Source organism: Centruroides vittatus, unplaced genomic scaffold (assembly GCF_030686945.1).
Source record: "Centruroides vittatus isolate TY-2023 unplaced genomic scaffold, ASM3068694v2 scaffold_576, whole genome shotgun sequence".
NCBI lineage: Eukaryota > Metazoa > Arthropoda > Arachnida > Scorpiones > Buthidae > Centruroides > Centruroides vittatus.
The window spans coordinates 2,252,189-2,269,418 of record NW_027122713.1 but is presented as its reverse complement, the minus strand read 5'-3'; the positions used below and the strand labels follow the sequence as shown (position 1 = coordinate 2,269,418).

Sequence of the window (17,230 nt, the reverse complement as noted above, 5' to 3'; positions counted from 1 at the left end):
ATAATAATTAATTGTAATAAATATATAAAAATAACGTAAAATTTTATAGTAATTAGATATTTAAAGCGAGTTAATAGTAAACCATCATCATCAAACAATACAACAGAGATTTGTTGACGTAAGAGAATTTCTCCCCTGTTACAACCTTAGGGAGGAAACAATTAAGGGAAAACTATTAAGGCATGATAATTGAACTGTGTTATCACGTCACGGATTATGTTTGGAAATTAGTCTTGGATGTAATAAAACCTTAATATTAAATGATAAATTATGAACTTGCACAACAATTAATTGAAAACACAAAACTGACAACGATTAAATCACCCTCTTTACTGCTTTCTCTATAATAAGGAAGAGTGAAACTGTAATAAAATAACTAAACTTTAACTCGTTATGTTTACTTTCAACTTACGATAAGTTTTGGGTGTGAGCCAGTTGCATTGGCTTGATGTTTAAGTTTTTTTTAAAGCTTCAGGATTATCTGCTTTTTAATCCTGAAAGTTTCACTCGTATTCGCGGTAGGATTGTGGGAATCCTGCTTATTTGGGTTAGAAAGAAGATGGTCCTGCTCATATTTGAAACAGGAATAAGAGAATCTTGTTTGTGCTGCAGCAAAAGCCTTATTCGTATTTATGGTAGGAGATGAAAGTCTTGTTTGTGATAGGAGTCAGAACCAGAAAATCTTTGTGTTTGGAGTCAGAACTCGTAAATTTTCGTGTTTAAAGAAGTAGCACGAAAATTTTATTTATGTTTGAGACAAGAACAAGAAAATTCTATTCACGTTTCGAGTAGGAACATGAAAATCTTTTTCGTTCGTTGCTTAGGAACACGATATGTTGCCCGTATTTGATATAGGAAAATCAAAATCTTGCTCACGTTAAAAAACAAACGAACATTTTCCTCGTTTCTGTGATAAGAATTAGAAAATCTTTAACTTTAGAATAAAAATAAGAAAATCTTGTTTATGTATAAGTTAGAAACATAAAAATCCAATTCATATTTGGATTAGGAGCGTGACACTTTATTCGTGTTGTTGAAAGGAAGATTTTCTTATTCCTTCGTCACCAAAAGAAATCGAATTTTATGAATCACCTGTAAGACACTCCTATCATCTTCGTGGAATGTTTTATATATATTATGATTTTTAAGTATTTCTCCATCTTTTAACCATTCGAAACTAGGTGCTGGATTGGCTCTGGCTTCACAGGTAAGATTTGTAGATAATCCAATACTGCTATAACCCCTACGCATATGAGGCCTTTTCCAATGAGGACTATCTGCAGAATAAAATATTGATCACTTTTATGGGGTTAAAGTCTATATAAAATGAAGGATCTGAATGGTTATCTTACATTGTACTTGGACAACTATTGTTATTTCTTTGATCTGAGAATTTCTAGGAGCAACAACTATAGCTCTACATGTGTAATTACCACTATCTTCTCTTGTTATTCTGTGGATAACTAATCCGTCTTCGGTTATCTGATATTTTATACCTGAAATTTAAAAAGAAAATTTTATGAAAATTCTCTTTTATTATACAGTATACCAAAACGTGAAAATAAATAATAATTTTGCTCTAATAACAATTGATAATTATAAATTCCTTAATAATTTGTAAGGATTGTTATAAGTCTCTAATAATGTTAAAGGATTTACAGCTATATATTCCCTAATACTGTGTAAGGATTTAGTTATACTGAATATTCCCTAGCATTGAGTTAGGACTTGCTCATATGTTCCCTAGTATTGTCTAAGGATCATGTATGGAATTGTTTATGTATTCTCTAGTATGGCTTAAGGATTTGCTTATATATTCCCAAATAGTTGCGTTATTCCATAATTAGTTCATGCAGTTATGTTACGCTATTAATTAAAGTTATAACATAACCGAACTATAATAATTATAATTACATTAATTTATAACTATAGTCACAGTTATAGTCACAACTACAGTCACTCTATAACTACGATTCTTAGAATAATTTCAGACCTTACAGTTATGTTATATATAGTTACACTTGCAGTTATCAGGTTACGTTACGATAATTGTAATTCTTGCAGTTATGTTACGATATAGACGTGGCGTTACAGTTCTACTGTAACGAATTGAATTGTATAAATTGATTGTACGAAGGGTCTTACTACTAAAATTTTAACTTCATTAAATTTATATAAATATTTATAAACGAGAAACCATTAAACACGAGAAAATTAAATCATCACCTTTTGTTACGAAGAGTAAATAATACATTTGACACATAAACTGTTTAGTAGAATATAAATGAATGAGAATTTAAATGAGTGCAACTATAAATTAACACATTATCTTTACAGAAAAGCACGTAACATATCAAAATGATGTTTACTAGATTTCTAAGCAATTTATAAAGCAATCAGTGCGTAACATAATTTATTTACATTCATTTTCGATTATTGAAAATGTGCTTCTACACATGTTTATGACGTAAGATTAACACCCCACTCATCTACTACGACATCATTTTAGTCCCATTTTCCTAACCATTTAAAGAAGTTATGAGTCTTCATTTGTTGAAAACAATTACTTAGTAATGTTACCCTTGTAAATAGATATTAATTGATTCGTTAATGTTACTGTCACACACTACTACATGCGCATTTTTAGTCGTTTGTAAATTAAATTTAATGAATGAATGAATGGTTGGCTTGATGTAAATTTATGGTTTTAAGTGTCTTTACTCCAAACATGTATGAATGGAACATTTGTTAATAGTAGAAGGGTGTTCTGTTATGCTTTTCTATAATTGATGGTGTAGGAAATGTATTAGAATAGGGTCTACAAGTATAATAATTACACATGTTACCGGAAAATGTACATGTCTGTAAAGTCCTTCTCTGTGTAGATCTGCTTATCTATAACGGGTGTTGGACTTATTTATAATGATTTCTAGAATATCATTTTTGTCTGTGAAGATATCTGTATCGTAAGCTGAATTCCAGGAGTATTATTCTATAGCCTGTTTATCACGATTTCTAGGTCCTAAATCGAATTCCAAAAGTATTATTCTAGAGTCTTGTCTGTGCCATTGGACTGATTTCTGGAAGTATTATTCTAAAGCTTTGTCTACGATTATTTCTAGATCTTAAAGAAATAAATCTAAAGTGAGTAATTCCAGATCCTTATCTAAGCCGATTTTAAGATGTTTAACTGAAATCCGAGATCATATTTATAATGATTTCTAGTCCTTAAACCGAATTAAAGGAGTAAAGTAATATCTAGATCTTGAACTAACTTTTAGAGCTTTATTCTAGAGTCATATCTACCACGACTTCTTGATCTTAAACTGAACTCAAGTTGCACTATTCTAGAACCTATCTATAAAGATTTTTGTATCTTTAAATTTCAGGAATCTTATTCTAGAGTCTTGCCTATAATGGTTTTTTTAGGTTTTTGAAATGATAATAAAGAGTTTCATTTGTTTCATTCGATTTTGAACTCTACCTAGCTGCTGTAAAATGTCTACAATGTTATACTGTATATAATTTTCCACATGCATTAAGATATTTTCTATAATATCTGTATTATCTAGAATTTCTTATTATATAAAGAATCATCCAATCTTTCTCTTGATACTAAAAAAGTGCCCTTAAACCTTAAGTTCTCCATGAAATTGTTAGACGAGGAAACAATTCCCGAATCTTCTTGAATTTTCCAATTATTAATTTAGTTAAAAAAAAGATTATAGATATGCACTGCTTCAGCGCATTTTTTTATATGTTAAAACGCCAAAAATTATTAATTTTAAATGATTTAATTTATAATTTATGTAAATATAAAGAATAATAAGTTCTAATTATTAAATTAATTAAAAATCAATGATTCTTACCGGGTGTCAACAGCCGCGACCTGAAATACCACGACATGATGGGTCGTGGCTCCGCTTTGACATTACAAAATACTGTGAAGTTACTTCCTTCTGGAGCTAATTGTACTGGAGGAGTGTGAGCGAAACTTATGGAGCCTTTAAAAAATACAGAATTACGTTTATTTTTATAAAAAATATAAAAGTTTTTACTTTTAACTCTAATAATTCGCTCATCGATGGATTTCTTATTAAAGGAATCCATTGAAACAATAGGTTTCAATGGATTCCTTGGTAAGAACCCAATGAATAGCTCGAGAATGAAAGCGTAATAGTTAAAAATTCTATATTTTTAATTAAAATTAAGTGTTATAAAATGATTTTTGACCTGTTTGTACAAGTAAATGCTGCTTAAACAAGCTGCAAGTGAGCGTAACGGTGTAAGAATATACTTTTGTGTTCATAAACAAATGGATGCGATTTCGCGATGCTTCTAATTAAATGTAACTTAATTAAACGTAACATACAAACTTTATACGTTCATTTCATCTACAATAACTAGATAATAATTTAATTCACTCCACACTTCCTTTATGCTAAAATCAATACATTTATTCGAAGGTACAACTCGAAATTCTACATTTTAACACATTTCTGAACAGAATAAAAATTATTTTACAAACGAAATATAAAAATTTCGTTTGTAAAATATCAATTTTTAACATTGTTTTATTATAAAATTTCCTCAAAAATTAATAAAATTAAATTTAAAAATAAAAATAAATTCGTAAGTGCTGAATAAATGTATAGAAAAGTATGAAGTGTGTTGCTCTGTTACTACATTAAAAAAATTCTAGCAACGAGTTGCGTAACTTTCTCGGCAAAAAGTTAAAATCGTGTGGGACGCCATCCGTTACGAGATTTTATTTTAAAAACTTTTTATATTATTGATTATTATAAAATGTCAAAAAATTTTAATTTCGAGAGTAGATACGAGTTTTACGCAACAAACTAAATGCTAATAACGAGTAAAATCGTCATTAATTCCACCCTCTTGAAGATAGACACGATCCCCTTTATCTCCCCACCCCCTCGACCTATAACCACCAAAATTTAATAGCATCAATCCACCTAATAAACAAACCTCCTAGCAAAATTTCAGAAATTTTCGAGAAAATGGACAAGAGTTATTAAGTTTCAAAGAGGATGAACAAAATCGTGCCCCCGCACACAAACATACATGCATACAGAAAATAACCTCCAAATTTTTTGCACTTCTCGACGTTTTCAACCGGCTTCGAGTCCAAAAATCTTGGACATTAATTTTTGGCTCCCTTTCCCCTACTTTCCTCACTTTTGACAATACTTTCCCTTCTGTTATATACAACAGCGGGAGAGTAAAAGATGAAAGTGTGGTGTTGTGCTGCACTACATAAAACTTCGTAGAATTTAATCGAAATTATATATATTAAAAGTATAAATAATTAAATTTCTTTAAATTATTACAAGAAAAACGCAACTTAATGTTCTTCTATACATTTAACTAGCTCTTAAGTCCGTTACGCCGTTACCGTATAAAAATTCAAGATATATATATATATATATATAAATGGTAACGGTTAACAATAAAAAATTTTTATAACATACGACGTCTTAAAATATGGATATCTTCCTTGGCAGATTGTGAATTCTGTAGATAACACCACCGAATTATCTTTTACGATCGTAGTTTTTTAGCTTATGTACTTCTAAACTCCGCCATTTTAGTTCCAGTTTTATTGTAGTTTCTTGTGTTATTTCCTTTGATTTATTTACTTTTTTGTAGCCCAGTATTAATTCTAGAGATATTTTAAGTAAAAACGGCTATTCCCTCTTACGATATTTAATTAAAACGAATTTTTATGGTTACTACAAAGCCGTTCTTGTTACCATATTTTCTTAGTTTTAAATCTGTTTTTTATATCCCGAATAAATTTATGGAGTGTGTATTTTTTTTTAAATCCATAAGAAAATATGGAAGGTTGAGTTTATTTATTCATTAGACTATTTTTATTCGCAAATCGATAGTAATTTCAGTCTTTTTCGAGAAACTTTGAGTGCTGCGGATCTAACGGGCCTCTTATACGTTCATTATGAGTTTGGGTAGGGCTAAAATAGAGTTTGGCATACGTCAGACACATTATACATTAGGATTTAACTGGGATTCGAATTTGGCTCAAACACTAGGCTCTTCTACATCTATATTAACAACTTCAGGAGCAGTTATGGAGAAGGATATTCTAGAATTTCGTGTAGAGCCAAAATATAATTTGGCATACTCCAGAACCATTATACATTAAGACTTCTAGGATTCGACAAGGATTTGAATCTATCCAGCCATAGTAAAATTTTGATAACCTTATAACTACAGAGTGATAAGGATTATCGAAAGTTTTAGTATTTTATAAAAATTCGATAAATATTATATACGATTATATACGATACGGAAACGTTAATAAAATAATTGCACAGAATAAACATTTACAATGGTTCATGTGCATTTAATATTTATTTTCCAAACATGTACTGATTTTCGCCTGGGGTCTTTAGCGTATCACGTGCCCAAACAAATTCTGATTTGTAAAAGATTACCATACCGAATTACTAATAAAACAATTCTGGATTAAGTGCCGGATTAACGAACTTCTATTGTGAGTGTATATAATGGACAGTTAATTCTATAGCAATACTTAAATATTTAGCAGTATTAACAATACTATTCTAGTAATGTACAAGAATAAAAAATTAACAGTTATACTCTAGAAAGAATCTTCGATTGTCCTTGAAAATCATGTATAAATTTACATGAAATGACCCTGAAAATAATTGTTTTCCCTTGTAAATGTCTACAATATGATTTTCAAGATCATTTAAAGATTGGAGAATATGATTGTTAATTGTTTTCCTTGTAAATTTCTACAATAAACAATGATATTCGTGAATCTTCGAATGACCTTGAAACCATTGTAGAAATTTACAAGAAAAAAGGAAATTAACAACAAGGTTCTTGAATTTTTAAGTGACATTCTAGAAAAATACAAATTAAGGATCAATTTCAACAATCTAAAAACTTTAAACGTACATTAATTAAATTACATAATCGTTTACGAAAACTTATTAAGAATCCAATGCTAATTCCAACGAAAGAAAGAGAGGAAAAGTGTACAAGATAAACTATATTTTTCTAGAAATTCGTGTTCCCCAGTAAACCCCAAACTTGTTGACTTAAGAAAGTTTCTAGATGTTTTAAAATCGCATGAAGTAAATAGAATTTTAAGTGCGACGTCACGATAACTGGGAATAATTCTTTTTTCGGTTAAAGCAAAGACATGATCGATATAAAGCTATTGAATACATTAAAAACAAAGTAAAAAAAAGATAAACTAGAAGAAGAAGAAGAAAAAATAACGATAATATTTTGGAAAATTAATTAAATCGTGATTTCTTTCGTAAGATATTAGAAAAATAGATTTGATTCCATTAACTGACATGGTCCATCTACTGATTAATTTATCACTAGAGGCAATGGTTTTTCATGTTCTATTTTTTTAAAATTTATTATTGTTTTTTCAAACTAAAGACTTCTGACTAACGATACACGTATTTTTACCAAGAGCTTTTATAGATAATTTAACTCAAATTAAGAATATTACAGATTTCCATTTTTCTTTCTTCAATTAGAAAAAAGGAAGTGGAATTGATAAATTTATTTATAAAATTAAAGAATATATATATATATATATTCTTTAATTTTATTATATATATTATTATTTAATTGTTATTTTATAAAAATAAAAAGTAATTACTTACGATATACTTGTAAGTTAAAGTGTGTTGTTACTTCCTGTCCGTCCACGATCGCCGAACATGTGTACCTTCCTGCATCTTTTCTCCTTACTTCTTCCACTACTAATTCTAAACCGTGTGAATTGTGAGCCACTGGTGCTACGTATACTCTAGAATTATCAAATATTTATCTATAATTATAAATAAAAATTCTAGAAATTCTAAATTGTGAATATCGATATTATGATCAGCATATATTTTTTGCTGTGTAAATTTAGCTATGTTTTCACTAGAATTGTAGACAAAATTTTTATCTAGAATTTTATAATTAACAGGCACTTCTAGAATTGTATACGTTTAGCTCTAGTATTTTTAAATGAAGATAGACTTCCAGAATATTAATTTTGTAAATAACATTTCAACAAATAGCACTCTAGAACAACAAATTTCCTAAAAAAATTAGACCAATCGGATGCTAATATTTTGAACGAACTGTCTGAACTAAAATTTGAATTCTTAAATAAATTATTTAAACTAGGATTGCCGTTCAGACAGCCGGATGAACGAGGCGATTAAAGCATCAGCTTACTACTCTTAGGGGACTTGGTTTTAAATCCGTGCGAGCAACTCCCCAGAAAATCTTCATGGGTGATCTGTAATGGGGATTAAGACCTTCTAGGTCCCCTAGGACCAGAAGAGCGGATCCCTGCACATAATTTTGGATTATTATTAATTTGCTCATTTATTTTCATAATATATATTGGAATTGCACTGGTAAAATTGCTTTCTTTTTTCCACCTTTGGACCCCACATAATTTTAAAACCCAAGGCATATGCCTCACGTGCCTAGTGGGCTATCCGGCACTTGGTGGTGTATCCCGGATATGTCAGGCCCTTCCCAAATACATTCCCTCCTCATTGTAAGCCTGGCCGAACTAACTATGGGTATGATTATGAGGCCCTATTAATGCCCACACGGCGGAAAAATACTGTCATTCTTTAATTATAACTGAAATTCTTGAATAAACTAGAATTTACGTTCTTGATTTAATTTTTGAGGCCAGAATTAACATCTTTGAACCAATCAATACCGGAATTAAATATTTTCGAATAATTCTAGAATTAAAAAGGAAGTTCCAAAATATTCATTTAAGAGTTGGAAAAATTAACACTTCTGAAGTAAAATCCCGAAGTTATCGCCATGAATCGATAATGTAATAGTAGAAAGAAGAAATTAATGTACTGTTAGCTGTTAATTTCTATTAAGAGATGACTACATTTACAGTGCAACAACATCAAAGCTAATCGATGAAATTTTGTAATTCTTCTAGAATAACCAAGAAAAAGGCAAGTAAATTGTAATTAGTTAACGAAACGACAAGAATTTCCACCATTTTATCAATAATAATCGAGTACAGTCTCTATGTTTACATTAATTTTGAGCATCATTCATAAGAGTTAACTGAATGGCAGAAATGATAAGAAATGAAAATAAATTTCCAAATTAATTGGGTTCATATGAGTTAATTAACACAAGAAATTAATAAACATTAAATATATTTAGTACAGCGATACAAAATCAAAGATTTAATTAAGTAGTGTTATTGAAATCCGTATCAGTAAGATAAAGATTCTTGAAGATGCAAACAGGAAAAAGAAGAAATTCACAAGAAATTGTAATTTTTGTGTGTATTAACAATTAAATTACTGTTCTTAATGATGTAGAAAATAGCCGTTTTATTTTCTAATTATAATTATCTTGTGATATTTTCAGTTTATCAAATTAATTATGAAGCAAGTTCAACAACTGTAATTGATATCCATAACTTACTTATTGCTTTTTCATTTTTAGTAATGAGAATTTATTTAAAAAATTAGAACTGTAATTGTAAGAAATTCAAGAAATAGATTAATTAATTAATTGTACTTTGATATTTAAAACCGTAAGAAGTTTTGGTCAGTAATTATAGTTCATCAGTGAAGTTGAAGTATCAATGATCGTGGATTGTAGGTGAGGCAATATGCAATTTTCATGATTTGTGTGTGAATATTTCGCATCTAACTTGATTAATTGGTCATACTTAGGTAATTAATAATCTCTGTTTAATCATTAATAACGGTTTACAACAGTAATGATTAGAGAATGATAGTGTCACCTCTCAAAAAATTGTAGTATCTCCTCTCGAAAGGTTGTAGTAGCACTTCAGATTCATCTACAATAGTGATGAGTAGAGAATGCTGTGTAGAAGGGTAGTATCACCTCTCAGCAGTGTCACTTTTCAGTAATATCTCCACAGTAGTCTCATCTCTAACAAAACGAAAGTATCATCTCTCAGCAGCATCGCCTCTCAGCAGTATCATCTCTCAGTAATGTAGCATCTCTCTAGAATCACGTCAGGTTTATTTACATTAGTGATGATTAGAGAATGATTACTAGAAGATTGTGTTATCACCTCACAACTTTTATCACGCTGATGCTAACTACAAATAAATTTTGTTCTATTTACTATCATTCACAATTCAATATTTCGTTAATTAATTAGTAAATCATTATTTGAATTAACTATTGTTATTTATATTTTTATGGATGTATAGTCCATGGTAAAAATTGAAATTTATATACTTTCTCCTTTCAGAAAATGAAAGTCTCTTAATAAAAATTATTTCAACTATTCTCAATTAACAATATTTCAAGGCTTTTATACGAATCATATGCAATGAAGATTATTTAAATATTAAATGCAGTTTTAGAACAAATTCCAGAGTAACTGTTCGAACCGTTCTAAGAAATCTCTAGAAATTTCTTTAATATAATATTTTTGGAATAAGTTACGTAGGTTACAATCTTCTACACTCTCTTTTAGTGATGACTTTTCTCTAATTGATTATATTAAAGATAAATTCAAGTTTTAATATGTGAATGATTTTGCTTATAGTTCTGGTTCTATATTCTATGAAAAAATAATGAATTTTGATAAGTCATCTTTCACTATCATAATTCTATTTTAATAACCTTGATTTTCTCAATTCTCTTAAACGTTCTCCAAAGAACGTTGATTCTTCTTGAAGTTTCTCTAGAAAACTCTTGATTCTTCTCGAATTTCCTCCTGACAATTCTTAAAAGCAGTATTAAGAAAATTAAACTTGTCATTCTTATCAAAATTTTGATTTATTTTCAAAATACATTTTTGTTGAAAACATCATCCAAAGCGTTGTTTTGAACATACAAATATTGATAATTAATTTAAAAAGTTTAGTCAATTTGTCGAGAATATAATAATAATTTCAGCAATTAGCCAATTTATCTACTTAATTTTAATATTTTAAAGAATTTAAAGAATGATTTTCACCTCGTATAACACATTCACTGTGCTCATCTGGAAGCCAGGATTCCAACGAGTAATGAAGATTAATAATGATGTGTCATAATGACAATTATAAGCTACTGGTTGAATATTAAATTAATGTGAAACGAGAAAATTTATTAATATCTTGCACAAAGTGTTCAGGATATTAATAAACTTAATATATAAATTAAATTACACGTCACTTTTTTCGAGGCTGCGATAATTGGAAAGAAGCAAGAGTTGTAAATATTTGGCAATTTCTTAAATGTTGGCTGAATGAATTTAAAATTTGATATTTAAACCTCCATTCTGTGCCACTTTTTCATTTTTATAGCACTCAGGCAAGCCACGCAATGAGAAGATGGGGTGATAAGTTATAAGATCCATTATGCATTCAATACAAAGCATTCGATTATTTACTAGTAAAATAGCTTGAATTTTCATAAAATAGCATAAAACATGTTGCAATTTTATAAAATGTAATTAAATTGGATCGAAATTTCGTACAACATATTAACGTATACAAATCATACACATTGATTTAGTTGCAGCTGGTTCAACTCTTCGCCAACCTCACGAACTCTCCTCTCTCAGGTTTCCTTTACGTGCCTAACACACAAGGGCAAGTTTCATACAGAAAAATTCACCTCCCTCTGCGCGAACCCACGACTAATATTCAGTAATGTTTACAGCAAATGGGGGACCACATACAAAGCGAAATAAAACCAAGAACAATTAATGAAAACCAAATTTAATTATTTAAATTAACAAAACGAATTTTTACATGAAAATTACACGAATCACGTCAACCACTTTCAAAAGAAAAAAAAATGTCTGCCTTTACATAGATTTAGTAAATATTTAAATTACAGTAAAAACTACTTTAACCTTTTAAAACGTAATTTAAACGTCATAAAATATTAATTTCTCGTCGAACAATACAGCAAACAATATTAAAAATTCAAAAGCAATTGTTGTCGAGGGGGTGCATCACTGAAGATTAGTAATCAACAGGGTTACCATGATTAGTATTTATGACTTTGATTAATTTTCTTCATAATTAAGTCACATTTTATTCCCAAATTAAATTCACAATGAGAAAAATTCCTCTCATCACCTTTAGAATTTCATAAGCTGAAGGAAAAGGTAATTAAATTAACGTTTTCTTGATTACAATAAAAGAAAAAAATTACAATGAAAATTTCCCCCAAATTATATAATTAAACAAATCTTCAGGCAATTGGATTAACTTTGATAGCAAATTTAATTAATGCCATTTTTTCCCCTTCTTTGACAAGTTTCCTCTTTCTGAAGGTGAGGGAACTATTGAGAATAAACAAGAGATATCATAAACGAGAGGTGTTTTCTGCAATTTTAATTGAATTCTTGATGGTTTTCGGTGGGTCGTTCACATTTCTGGTGTTAGTATGAAGCATATATGAACGGTAACTCCAACCTCCGACGATAGACATCTCTATACATAGGCTACTTTTATGAAAACTTTTCACTTTTTGAGCAAAAATGCGCGCGGAATGACATCCGGAAAGGCAGCCTCCAAACAACGGACATTTTATTATGTTTCGTCACTGGCTGTTGTTCAGAGGTTTGAAGAAATTGATGCGGAAAGATGTCTTATTATACAAATAAATCGATATTTTCTTCCTGATGTTTGTATTTTAGAGTCGTAGGTTGGAATCCTGTCACTTAAATTGTGGCTAAAAGGTTGTATTTTTAGTGAAAGAATTCGTTTTAATTATGTACGAAGAAATCAAACCCATAATTAGAATAAAAAAGGTTTAAATATATGACTTCTTACTCAAATTTAGGTCGTGGGTTCGAATCCCGGCATTAAAATTACGATTAAAAAATACTTTTAATTAAAGATTGCTTACTAACCATACACAAAAAAAGTTTAAATTGAAGGATTTAAAGTCACAGGTTCGAATCATGGAAAGGATTAAACCTACGACTTAAATCCTTCAATCCTCTAATAGGTATAAACCATGGAAGGGTTTGAACCTATGATTTTAATATCGATAATTGAACCCACGATAAATGAATGAATTTAGTCTTAGATTCAACCCCTTCCACGATTCGAACCCGTGACTTTAAATCCGTCAGTTTAAAATACTGTTGATAACAGATCTCTAACTAAAAGTACTTTTTAATCGTAATTTTAGTGGCGAAATCCGAACCCACGACCTAAACTTGATTGTGACGTAATTGTTTCGAACTTTTATTTTATTCCAATTATGAGTTCGAATCTTTCAATTAATACTTTTTCGTATATTACTGGAACGAATTCTCCACGGTTTGAAGCCATGACTTCATCTGTACTTTGAAATTTATATATCAAAATTAAAATTATTATGATAAATTCAGGTTTATTAAATTTAATTAAATGGTTCGAACTTGTGATGATTAAATTCAAGTCGACTACTAACTGAAATAATGGAATCCACAACAAATTTTAATCCAAGGATTCGAACACACCACTCATGAACTAATTTTAATGTATGGGTTCGAACCCACGACTTAACCGATTACGAATAACAAAATTAAAAAAATTTTTTCATGTAATTTAATTAATGAATGTAAACTTGCCATCCTAGATGCGGAGAAGGATGCTCCCCCTCATAACATGTAGCAATTAAGTGCTGTACTTTATTTTAAAAAAATTTAAATTTCTATAATAAATAATTATAATTTTAATGAATTTTGTAGTTCTTTAAAGATTATTCTTTATAAATTTATATAAAATTTAATTTTACTTTTTAATAAATTTATAAAATGGCCCATTTTTTACCAAAATTCCCACTACTTTCTAACGCTTCCCTATGAAAATGTAATTAATTTAATGATAAATTTCTTATAAATTTAAGGAAATTTTTTTAAAATAAACTTAAGTTTAAAATAAAATTTGATATAAAATTTATAAAAATTAATATTAAAATAAAATTAATTAATAATCTGTTTAAAATTCGCTACTTTTTCTTAGTAGTAAAGATGCGTTTTCGTTCAAGAGCTTAACGGTAAAGGTTGCATGTTTGTCGCCATTTATAGGTTTAAACTTATTTAAAATTGATGTAAAATTTAGAAGAAAATTAAGTTTAAATTTACTTTATTTTAAAGTTTAAATAAATAATTTTAAAGTTAGAACAGATACAATTTTGTATACTCTTCGGTTCTATTTGAAATTTATCATTATCACTTAAAATTCAGTTTATGCTGTATTTTTAAAATAAATTTTACGAAATTTATTAAAATTCTTATTATTTTTTATTATAAAAGCATTTTTTCACAATAAAAACTCGTCAGCAATATACAAATTTGTTCTCTTAGACCTTACTCCTGAAGAGGTTAAGATGCTATTTAATAACTTAACTAAACTCCTCATCGTTTAATAATAAAAATTAAAAATTTATATGCTTTAAAGGAATATTTATTTTTATTTCTAAATAATATTTATTTAACATTTAAAATTTTTAACTTCTTACTATATTTTAACTCGGTTCTTGCATTGTTTATATTACTTCGTATGAATGAATCTTTACACTAGGAAGGCTCATGAAAGATAATTATTCCTCTTAAGTTTATTGATATTAGAGACATTTATGAGGAAATTTCCCTCATTTACATAAAAAATATCTACAGTTTTGTCTCAGAATTAATAGGAAAAAGTACATTTTGAATCTAACAGGAGAAACTTTCGATCTATCTTGTTATCTAAGCCAAACTTTCACCAGGAATCCTAAAAGTTTAATGATGCCAGACTTTATCGAAGTTTTCGTTGATTTCGCAGAATATTATGTACCTTTTTATTAGTTTTATTAAACTTTTGGCACATTTTAAGCATCTACATCTGCAAATATAGGCAAAATTTTGCTAAATTTTACAGAAAAATGAAGATTTTAAGTAAAAATAAACATTGTATTTTCGCAGATTATGTATTAGTTGCATCAATTAAATGGATAAACTTAAGCAAGATATGGAGGGTGATGAAGAGAACCTCAAACTGTAGATGATTCATTGAAGATTATTCTCTCAATAAATGTCCTAAATCCATTTTAAATTACATAGGATATAAAATAACCTTCATATATTACTGCTTATATATAAATTTTAACTCCTCTGAATCGCATTTTTCCTTCAGTTTATCCATTGGCACTCTTCAATTACGCAAAGAGGAAGAAAGTTAAGAGTAGAAATTATAATATTTTAACATATTTAATGCTTATAAATGGTAAAATTTCTTCAATTTAAGCATTTATACTATGGTCCTAAGTTAATTTAAATCCTATTAAAGTCTTAAACTTGTGAAGAACCTATCTTTGCACCAAGTCTGAAATCTTCTTTGAAGTCATCTATTTTCACTTTCAATTTCTTGGACTGATTATCAATCTTATCCGACTGGTCGTTCATTTTCTTTTGTAGCTTCTCTTTCTTCTATTTTAGTACTTTTATCCATTCATCTACGCTTCTTTTCAATGGACACGTTTGTTTTCTGCAAGATAAATCCTACTTTCTGTTCGCAAGTTTCGAACAAAAATATACACCAAAGTTGAGCATTTTAAAGAAAATAAACTTAAAATTTCGAAACTTTTGTTAATTTTACATAAAATTTAAGGATATTTTTAGAAAATTGGCATGTTTATTAATCAGGAATTTCATATTTTCATAAGGTACTTCATAATTTTCGAAGTGTCTCTGTACAAAAGATTTGATCGATAGTGTCATTACAATACAACTTTCTAACTAGGAATTTAGACTATTTTTTTTAGCCATTTTAACAAATAATTTTATAGATTTTTTTAAAATTTTTAAGTCTGATAAACAATCAAATTCATAAGACAAAGCAGTTTTGAAGCGGGAAATTCATAAATTCGATTCTTTAGTTACGATTTATTAGTAAATATTTTTGTTTTGATCCCACTTTTGATTGGATAAATTCGAAAATTTAAACTAAAACTACAACTATTTAGCGAATAATATGAAGAAAAAGTAAGTAGGAGGAAAAATTATATAATTTCTAATTTAATTTATTCAAAAAAATCTAAATTTTTAGGTGGAAACACAGCTTTGAACGAGAAAACCCGGCGTTTTCCTTTACAGAGAATGGTAAAATTATGTATTTTAAATCTATTTTTCTTATTATAAAATCAAAAATTTGATTCATTCTTCTAAATTTATTATACTTTAGATTTGATCTACCCTCTCTGGTGATAAGACTCTTCCATTCATAGCATCATCACGCCTCAGAGTGATGGCTTTACAAGTGTTTCCATTATGTACTACAGAATTTTAAAGAGCAGATGAAAAAACATGTTGGACATTATTTAGATATTTGTTTGTTTTTGATCATAAATTACTTTTGCTTACCTTCCTTCACTGACTGTAATGTCTTTGCCAGATGGTGCTTGCCACGTCAATCTGGTTGCACTGCTGTCTTCGATAGCATAACAGGTGATAAAAAAGCTTTCGTTGGTAAAAAAAGCATGCTCTGTTCCTTCAGGACTTAGATAGAGGGGGGCCTTACTGACACCTGCAAGAAACAAACACAAGAAAAAAAGAAACAATGAAGTTTGATCGATCTTGATCGATTTTTCTTATCTTCTAGTCAGTGAATTGTCTCTTAAGGGATTTTCTAAAGAATTGTGTTTTTGTGTGAATCGTTTGACTCTTTTAGATAAGTTTATTTAAAAAAAGGACTTTTTATTTCTTATATATATATGACATATCTTCTACTGGAGTGGAGAGATGGAAGATTATAGCATCTGAAACGATTACATCCTTGATAAATTAAGTTGTTACCGTCTTAGAGTCTTGTAAATATTAAATATTTACGGTCTTTGATGTGCTGCAGGAGGAGGAAGAGCTTTCTGACATCTTTCTTTATATCGAATTTCATAAAAGAAGGAAGAAAATCCATAATAAAATGAAACTATACAACATGGAAGATGGAACGACATTACAGTACTTTTCTATCTTTAAAACATCGCGAATTTGTAAATTTACTAAAAACTTTATATTAAAATGTCATGAAGAACGAGAAGAGTATGATAACATGCAAATACATCTGAGCAGAAACACGAAATTTTGTTTTAAAGAAAGAGCATCTTATACAGAATATTAAACAATGTTGTAAGAAAAGATGAAGAAGAGGAGGAATCAACAGAGAGAATATTGTAGATTATGAAATATATATATAGATAT

At 28.8% G+C, this 17,230-nt stretch overlaps 1 protein-coding gene across 2 annotated transcripts in view; it reads right to left on the bottom strand.

The window, feature by feature from the left end:
- Window positions 1-17,230, bottom strand: part of LOC136989482 (limbic system-associated membrane protein-like) — a 241,417-nt gene that overhangs the window by 7,877 nt on the left and 216,310 nt on the right. For both annotated transcript variants that reach the window (XR_010882921.1, XM_067287651.1), the window contains exons 2-6: window positions 16,397-16,559; window positions 7,695-7,840; window positions 3,870-4,004; window positions 1,353-1,496; window positions 1,093-1,277 (exon numbers count right to left, since the gene is read on the bottom strand). Coding sequence is in view for 1 of the 2 variants with exons in the window: in XM_067287651.1 (XP_067143752.1) it covers window positions 1,093-1,277; window positions 1,353-1,496; window positions 3,870-4,004; window positions 7,695-7,840; window positions 16,397-16,559 (773 nt within the window). In the remaining variant the exon portion in view is untranslated. The remainder of the gene's footprint in view (window positions 1-1,092; window positions 1,278-1,352; window positions 1,497-3,869; window positions 4,005-7,694; window positions 7,841-16,396; window positions 16,560-17,230) is intronic.